Source organism: Triticum dicoccoides, chromosome 2A, assembly GCF_002162155.2.
Source record: "Triticum dicoccoides isolate Atlit2015 ecotype Zavitan chromosome 2A, WEW_v2.0, whole genome shotgun sequence".
NCBI classification, from domain to species: domain Eukaryota; kingdom Viridiplantae; phylum Streptophyta; class Magnoliopsida; order Poales; family Poaceae; genus Triticum; species Triticum dicoccoides.
The window spans coordinates 81,695,611-81,705,076 of NC_041382.1; the positions used below are offsets into that span (position 1 = coordinate 81,695,611).

General features: G+C 43.2%; 1 protein-coding gene across 5 annotated transcripts; it reads right to left on the reverse strand.

Annotated features, from left to right (window-relative positions):
• Nucleotides 1–4,385: 4,385 nt before the first annotated feature.
• LOC119353434 (protein NUCLEAR FUSION DEFECTIVE 6, mitochondrial-like) lies at nt 4,386–6,675 on the reverse strand. Of its 5 annotated transcripts, none has more exons than XR_005170430.1 (4): nt 6,451–6,675; nt 6,231–6,358; nt 5,261–5,331; nt 4,386–4,579 (listed from the first exon to the last, which is right to left on the reverse strand). XR_005170430.1 is itself a non-coding variant. In XM_037620060.1 (3 exons), exons 1-3 carry the CDS (start codon nt 6,609–6,611, stop codon nt 4,572–4,574), a joined length of 297 nt encoding a protein of 98 aa, XP_037475957.1. In that variant the 5' UTR covers nt 6,612–6,675; the 3' UTR covers nt 4,386–4,571. The 5 variants fall into 5 exon arrangements, 3 of the variants coding, with proteins under 3 accessions (XP_037475957.1, XP_037475954.1, XP_037475955.1); XR_005170429.1 differs by having other exon boundaries at nt 4,386–4,697; XM_037620060.1 differs by lacking the exon at nt 5,261–5,331.
• Nucleotides 6,676–9,466: the final 2,791 nt, after the last annotated feature.

Below are 9,466 nucleotides of genomic sequence, written 5' to 3' on the forward strand. Positions count from 1 at the left end.
TTACCAACTTTACGTTGGAGTCATGCAATTTTACACGGTCATGACAGAACTGCATAATATTATTCTCCTCTATCTTTGATATGTGGATATCTACCAAGTATTTCCTATCTGCGGTAATTCGGTTGCATACCGATATCATCACCCCGGCATACATCATTGGCCCCTCAACATATAGTTGGGATCTATGTGAGGAATAACTATATTACCGTCAATACTTCAAGCCCCTCACATGGGGAGTTATTCAAGGCCAGTATGTTGATTCAATGAGGAATATTTCCAGGCATTAGGGAGAGAATTCAAGTACCATAAAGAATGCCAGGAAATTAGTGGAATGTTCAACACATTTCTGCCTTATATCCACGTAATCAAAGAGTTGAACCATGTGTTCAGAAGATTTGCAACATATTGCAAATAACCTGCCAGATTCATTTACTGACTATAAAGGTGTCACACAATCCTACAATCCTGCAAAAGTATGCCTGAAAGAGTGGAGGTACCAACAAAATCAACTCCACTCCCCGTTCAAAGCAACAGGGGGAGATGGATGGCAGAAGTACATCAGGATTCAGCTTCTCGCAAGCAAGGATATCAAGGCCTGTGAATCAGTAAGTGCAAGTCAACTTCACGTTGGCAGACACCTAATGGGTAGTATACACCCAGTGGACGGGAAACCTCCACCAACCCAGGTCATAGTGCACACAATGACCGGGACATCGGAATACCCGACTCAATGGCATTGGGAAATCATGAGCAGTCACCATGGGTAACGATATTTCCATCAACTATATATTGATATATAGATTCTGGAGAATCATATAACCGGAAGTCTACAATTGTCGACATACATTTCTCAACTAGATTGCAAAAACCTTTCAAATAATTCAGATCCAAAGACCATGGCCATGGCAAAGTGTGAACAACACTCGGACTGAACTCAAGCAAAGGGTGCAATCTAGGTAGAAATGATCTTGCTCAATAATGGGAAGGTATTCATAAGCAATACCTACACCAGTTTTCTTCTGGAAACAGAATTGAGAACAACGAGGTTGTGAAACAAAGAGCAAGTATTGTAGCACAAGTGTTTACGCAGATACCTAACCATTCTCTAGAGGTGGAATCTCATTCCGATAACTTATATCATTGGCAGTACAAAATCATCTATCTCTGCAGTTGATAGATGTAGTGATCACATATCCATGTGGCTCATTAGATTCAGACATGTATGATTGATTTCCAATGGAATCTCAATTCTGAATCGAAATACAAAACACAACATACATTGTGTAAAAATCAGTAAGTCACCATATAACTTATTGTTGTCGGTACATTTGATACAACCGACTTAGTGAGTTCCTTTCCACAAGGATTACTCCTACAATGATGGTTATCCATGTTTGTCTGTCATACACAGTGATTACTCCTGCAATGACGATACATGTAATCATCTAAACGATGGAGTTTAAATGAAGGATTTGGGTAAAACCAAGATACCGCTCGTTACTACAACTTGAGCACCTTCACTCATACATTTTGGTACACTATGTTGTCTATATCCAAAATATATTGGAGAAATTCATTGTGGACAAGTCTTATACATCCATAACTCTCATGGTGGTTCATTCTCTAGACGTAGAGAAAGATCTATTTAGACCAAGAGATGATGAAAATGAAATACTGGGACTCAACGTTCCTTAATGCCATTGAATCCACCAAACACAATTGGTTGGTACTCAAGTTCGATATCTTCAAGGCATCAAACATCTTGTCCTGATTTTTCAGTTCCACAGAAATGTGAACACCGATATCATTGGATACATCGATCAGATCCCACTATATTGGATCATAGACAAGTTTAGTGTTCCTACTAGGTGTGGTAGCCCTCTCATGAAGAGTCTTCGAGACAGACCTCATGGCTACATCCACCAACCATTATCTCAAGGATAATGTTTCTTGTGTTGCCCGGATGCAAACAGATTACATAATAAGCAATATCGCTATATTGCATATCTTGCAAGTCAAATCATGCGACTGATTTGTTCACCAGGTCTCTACCAACTTCTATGTTCTAGAAATGTGTTCATGAAATTGGTATATAACGACTTCGGAATATGCAAGAATCAGGGGGAGTATCTTCCTGAATTGTTCCTGTTGAAAGCATCATATTATACTTTTTTTCCCTTCATGAGTTTACTTTATAGGTTCTCATAAAGATTTTTAATGAGGTAATATCAACACAAGACCATATGTCATATTTTCTGTTTTCCCCACCGGGGTTTTTAAGAAAGTATATTAGACATATTTATTGTCCTCTAAACTCTATGTGTTTTTCTCATATTGAGTTACACAGACAATAATCATTATATGTTGCGGCATTTTTTCCTTATTTTTCCTACTGGGTTTGAAGGAGTTTTGGCAACATATCAAACACCTCTATCCTCATTTTTTTCCCACAGGATTTTTGAAGGAAACTTTATCAAGATGACGTCTGCTCACAAGATCAAGCATTGATTAGGGAGAGTGTTATAATTAATTAACCATGTGTTAATTATGGGATTAATCCCTGCTTGTACTAACCGCAGGCCATTGTAAAACTACCGTGTCGGTTCCCGCCGAAAAGTCACCTCCTCTGAACAGACACCTTTTCCAGTGGTGTCCTTTTCCTTGTATAAATAGCAGATGGCATCTAATAAAGATGGGACTCGATTCATTCAAAACAGCCCGGTCGGCACACACCCAGTTCGGGGCCACGCCCGACTTGGCAAATGCCGAACAACGTGCCGCATTGGGCCCCGCCCGGCGCTCCTCCTCGGTTGTTGCCTTTTGGTCTGCCATCCTGGCGCGCGATGACGAGGCGTCACCGCCTCGACCGAGGTGGTGAAGGACGCGGTCACGCGCGTTGGTGATCGTCGACGGGGTTACCCTTCTTGATGACGGCGGGGCGAGAGGGCACCTCCATCTTGATGCGACGTTGCAGCGAGGACGTTGGGGCATGCACAAACTTGCCGAACTTTGCTTTCGATTTGCAAGAATTCAGACATTCAAGCCAATCACAGGCGTTTGATGGATGGTGTTGGAGAGCACAAAGTATCCGGACCGCACGACCCAGACATTTACGAACAATTTGATAAATAGCCTTGGAGATGCCCGTACGAGAGAATATCAAATGCCACAGGAGCACCTAAGCTGCAAGCTCAGCCGTGGATCTAAGATACAATGATAAAAAACACATAAGTGAATAGTGTCAAAAAAAAATTGACGGGGTCAATAGTGTCAATTTTTGTGACACTATTATGCTGAATGTCTTTTTTTCCTGTATATTTCAGAAAAAAAAATCAAATGTTAGAAGAGAGGTACCAAATCCATTACTTAGAAAGAACACCCCAAACAAGGAATGCATCGCATAAAGAGAAAATAAAAAGGGCAACTCGGTTTATTGAGGAAAACCAGACAAAAACCTATACAACGCCTAGCAAGACTAAGCCTAAAGCACCACAAATCCATGACACATACAAAGCGTGGAAAGGCCAACACCCAAACAAGCACTCGAGCACCTACGCTGCTGCCGAAGTACACACCGAACCGTTGCGTTATCTTTGCTGCCACAAGCATATCCACGAACATCGATGACACTGGAGAGGAACGATATATCCGATGGATTGAACATATGCCGCTTCGATCCCAAAGGTTGGCTAACGCATGTGAAAGGTGCTCCTCCTATCCTCTCGGACCATCTTCACAAGCCCTGAGTCCCTCTGACTAAATCCCACTCAAGAGAATGCCCCAAGAGGGAGCACAACGCCAAGCAGAGCCAATAGCGCCATCATCATCTGATCCGAAAGACCAAATCTAGGGTTTCCCCGAAGCATGATGGGAAAGGTAGGGTCTGCAATGTCAATGCCTTCAACAAGGAAACGGTGCCCAAAGGCGCCACCATTGACGACTTCGGCCATAACTGGAGTACAACTAGAGTAGCTTTCGCCGGCAACCAAACTTGCCCAAATCCAAGACCCGGTCAGCCCATCCAGCCTATAACCTCCCCGGCGCGCAAGCACGGCACCACACCTTACCCCTGCGCAGCTCAAAACCACAGCAAGGGCCATCCACGCCTCCCCGGAGTCTCCAAAGGCATAGCCAAGTACAAGGAGAAAGGCAAGTACAAAAGGTCCTTTGCGCTGATCTCTTGCAGCATGGAAGATGGATCTCCAAGTGTAGTTTGGCTGCGTTAAATCACAGGAGGGGGGAAGGACAACCGCCAAAATGAAACGTTCTACAAGAAAATAGTCCAAGTCCAACAGGAATTGGAGTTTGGTGGTGAAAAACTGAAAATAATCCGACTAAAGTTATAACGTAACGTCAAGACAAAAATGACAAAACAATACGGCCCCAGACATGAACTGAACATTATTTCTTGCACGCCACCAAATTCTGTTATAATCCTGCAGACACTTAATACATACCAAAATCCCTGAACAGAGCCAGAAGAAAGGCAGATTAAAAACGTAGCTCAAATTCAGTGGGAGAGGTCCTTAGCAGCTACCATAACAGTCACACCAGGCTCCCACAACAAGAGATCATTCATCTACAAATAGAAACGAATAGTCTAAGCTCCAGCTCTTCAACTCACACCATAAAAGTTACTGGCGAAAATAAACAGGGCGTCTCTTCATCCCAGACCTCCGTCCTCACCCATCATAAGTCTATAGAGATATAAAATGTGTCAAACAAATATTTTTGGCTAGAAAAAAAAAAAGCATACATGGTATTATTGCGGCTAACAATCATCGTACGTATCCCAGGTAATAAGCTAAGGATGTTAATTTGCATTATCAGGCAAAACATCACACGGATCCAAGTTACAGGATTTGCTCAGCCATGTGCATTTGATAAAGCAAAAGAAATACGATTGGTAAAAAATAGCATGCATCTTCATCCGTGACCTCCATCCTCACTGATCTCAATGATCTACAGAGATATAAATTGGGTCAAAGAAACAACTTTTTGGCTACAAGGAAAAAACTTACATAATATTATTGCGGCTAACAATCATTGTATCTTAAGTAAGCTAAGGACGCAAATTTGCATGGTCGGGCCAAACATCAAGGAGAGCAATTACAGGATTCGCACGGCCATGGGCATAGATGTCTTTGTTTGCAACAACAAAAAAGCATCTTCATCTTGCATTCTTGCTCAAACAATGGGAGGAAGATTGATAGAATATACGCTATCATGGATACTACTCCTACTTAAAATCTGGCCAGACCTGAATATTTGTGGTGACTGGATTTAGTCTGCTACATCCACCTAGATATTTTCACAGGTCGTCATTGCCAGCTGGGTGGACAATACAAAAAAACGAGTGACCCTTTTGCCTCTGCTTTGTAATTAATCATGACGTGTATATTAAAATAACAGAAGCAAACCATCAAAACACTACACTTATAGAGTTTTTCAAGAAACCAAAGGGAAACTTCTGTGAAGCTAATAGTCTTTGGCAGGCTCCAGCAGTCAACAATTACAACCATACATAGTTTAAATTGTCACTAATGACAAATTTTTGTTCTGGCATAATAAAGGAAATCATGGCAGCTTCAAGTAACATGTCTTGCAACAGTAGAAGAAACAATAACACGTTTCTAAAAATTTTACATCTAATTGATTTAAGGTTTCTACTGTTCTTACTTCACTTTAATGAAAGTGAAGTATGTTGTCAGAAAGTGCAACCACTTATGCATCTAACTGATTTAACTTGTGAATACAGTAAATTTGACGCCACATATGCAAATACTTTCTCTTAAGAACAATATATGGGTGCACTTCTTATCCGCAAACAACTAAAGCAATGTCAGTTCCCCAGAAATTAGTAATGATTTCCAGGTTGAGTTATGTTGCAGCTCCTATAGTCCTATTTATGCATGGGAGGTTTGGACCAGTGACAAAATAGATCAAGATTATCACTAAACCATACTTCCATTGTGGGACACATGTCTTTATAGCTGTCAGCATTTGACCTTGACGATAATCTAATAAACTAAAATTATTATGGTCTCTTTTACCCATGCATGAATGCACATGTATTACAAATGAACGGCTGTGACTTGGACTTCGGTGGATACTAAGCAAATACAGACCACTCTCGATGGCAAATAGCACATATACGAACAAAGGGGCTTCATTCATAGGTGAAGTATAATCAAACATTGCAGGAACAGTAAGATGAGGGGGGAATTCACCTTCGGAGATCCAGCAGGAACCGACGCGAGCCGGGGCGGCGAGGAGCGACGTCATGAGCGCCGAGGCCGTGGCGCTGTGCATGGGCATCAGCGACTCCAAGCAGGCGCTGCTCATCTCCAGCGGCGACCTCCACGGACCGCAACGTAATAAGCACCAAAGTTTTCATCCAGATCGAAGATACGGAAGGAAGAATCCCGGAAGCAAGGGCGCTCGTCGTACCTTAGGGCGAGGCGGGCGCGGGGAGGGGAGGAGAGGAGCCGCCTCGAGGGGGCCGCCGGCCCGGAGCGGGAGGCGGCCCTGGCGGCCGCGCCGCGGAGGGAGGAGGTGGCGGATCCGGATCGGAGGAAGGATCTCGCGGCGGCTGCGGCGGCGGCGGCCATTGCTGCGGCGCGGCAGGGCGAGGGCGAGGGGGCTAAAAACCCTTGGAATGGATGGGAAAATCAGTGTAACCGCAGTGTGGCTAGATGAAGGTGGATGGGGTCGGCCCATTTTCTCCGTGGAAAGCTGCTGAGTGCGGTTTCTTCTCTCCATTCGGTGGGACGGCCCATTACTGCTCTATCTCGGAATGCTACAAAATCCGCAACCATGCTTCGTTTTTCTTTTTGAAACTAAAGAACAATCTTTATTTAATCATTCCCCGTGGGAATCTCGTCCGAAACCACATGCAATATGAAATCTGGGGGCACAAATCGCCACACAGAGTCTAGCTTATTTGTCACAGCTTCTCTAGCTACTAAGGGAGCGGCCCTGTTTGCCTCTCGTCTAACCCATGACACCTTCCATCTTTCACGCGATGCAAGCAGATGCTTGACTTCCTCCACGATCGGTCCCAGCGGCGACAAATCCTTCCCTTTACTCTGAAGCTCGCAGGCGATCTCGCGACAGTCCGTCTCAATGTGTACGTTGGGTGTATTTAGCTCTTCCGCCAGACGAGCTGCTTCTCTACAAGCCCATAACTCAACTGTCGCTGGGTTGATGCACATTGGAAGGAAATGACATGTTGCATCCATATATGCGCCCACATGGTTTCTGAGCACCACACCCGTGCCACCATCCTCCCCCACCTTGGGCGTAGCTCCATTTACATTGACTTTCACCCACCCCTCCTCTGGTGGACTCCATTTCTCCTTCACCACAGTTCTTGTTAGTTTGTGTTTCCGACCATGAATGGACTGCAATTCCCCCATTAAGTTGACAACTCTTCTTGCTATCGCGTCCGCTTCCTCTATCTTCTGCCCATCACATGCATTATTCCTTGCTAACCAGAGCGCATGGGAGAAGTCTTGCTATAAGTAGTCATGTGAATTTGGTATTCGTTCGATATTTTGATGAGATGTATGTTGTCATCCCTCTAGTGGTGTCATGTGAACGTCGACTACATGACACTTCACCATTGTTTGGGCCTAGAGGGAGGCATTGGGAAGTAATAAGTAGATGATGGGTTGCTAGAGTGACAAAAGCTTAAACCCTAGTTTATGCGTTGCTTCGTAAGGGGCTGATTTGGATCCATATGTTTCATGCTATGGTTAGGTTTACCTTAATACTTTTGTTCTAGTTGCAGATGCTTGCAATGGGGGTTAATCATAAGTGGGATGCTTGTCCAAGTAAGGACAGCACCCAAGCACCGGTCCACCCACATATCAAATTCTCAAAGTACCGAACGCGAATCATATGAACGTGATGAAAACTAGCTTGACGATAATTCCTATGTGTCCTCGGGAGCGCTTTTCTTCATATAAGAATTTGTCCAGGCTTGTCCTTTGCTACAAAAAGGATTGGTCCATCTTGCTGCACCTTATTTACTTTTATTACTTGCTACTCGTTACAAATTACCTTATCACAAAACTATCTGTTACCGATAATTTCAGTACTTGCAGAGAATACCTTATTGAAACTGCTTATCATTTCCTTCTGCTCCTCGTTGGGTTCGAAACTCTTACTTATCGAAAAGGCTACGATAGATCCCCTACACTTGTGGGTCATCAAACAGCCGCCACGCTTGTTTGGCAAGCATAGCTTGATTGAAAGCCTCCGGGTCTCTAAATCCCATTCCCCCTTCATGCTTTCTCGTGCACATTTTGTCCCAAGTGATCCAATGCACTCTATTTTTACCATTAGCTTCACCCCACCAGAAGTTAGGCAATCGAGCCACCACCATTTTCTCAATAAAAAAACAAAAGAAAAAACAAGCCACCACCACTCAAAAAATAAAAACACCCTAATATTGAGCGGACGGTCGCTAAGGGGAGATTGCATTTGCGAATGTTTTGCCTTGCATTTTTTTCAAAATGCATGTCATCTTTTTAGAGGCACACAACAATTTTTGTTAGGAAGGAAAAATTGTGGCAAGAACGACCAGAAACTGGCATCAAAAAAATGTTTGCAAGTATGACCTAAAACTGTCATGCAAACCCGTTTGTTTGCCATCTAGCCCCCAGCGACGGGTCACAGTTAACTTTCACGGAAAAAGGCAATCAAGCCACCTCATTCGCCTTGTCAATGATTCTAATGGTTTCTTTGCATCATAGGATTTCCTAATTTTCATAGGAATTTTGAAGAATTTGAATAAGCCCTCTAGATCGCAAGATTAGGACTAACAAAATTCAATGAAATTCATTCCCCCCTTATTCTGTAGGAATCTTAATGTATGCTCAAACCTCTTTTTTCTGTTGAGAAGTCCAATGCACTTTTACTTATCTCTCGTTACCTCTCTTCTCAATAGTTTAAGACGTTTCAATCGTACTCTATTCCTATGTTTTCAAAGCCATGCAATGCAAAGAGGCTCTTAAAACGCCTTTCCAACATATTTATTTTGTAAGGGAAGAGAGGTCATGTTATATCAGCGGGTTCCAGAAGAACACTTGTTACATATGATCAAGGAAATATGGCGTGGAACATCATTCTAATTTTTAAGGATCATATCCCTGTAAGTTCTAGTGAATCTAACAAGCTCATGGGCAATGGCATTACTCTCTCTTTGAATCAACAACATAACACACTCCTCAAATCTTTCCATCTGCTCTGGAGCATCAATGTAGGTGACAAAAGTAGGTACATCTTGTCACTGAGTTTGCAGCATGGCCTATCTCGCACGACATAGGCCCGCAACATAAGTTCCAGATTCTTCAGCACAGGTATCGTTAGGCAATCTACAACAAATGGACATACGACATCACTATTCCGGACGATTGCACCCACACTACCTTATCTAGTAGCAAGAAGGAACCCCCCCTCC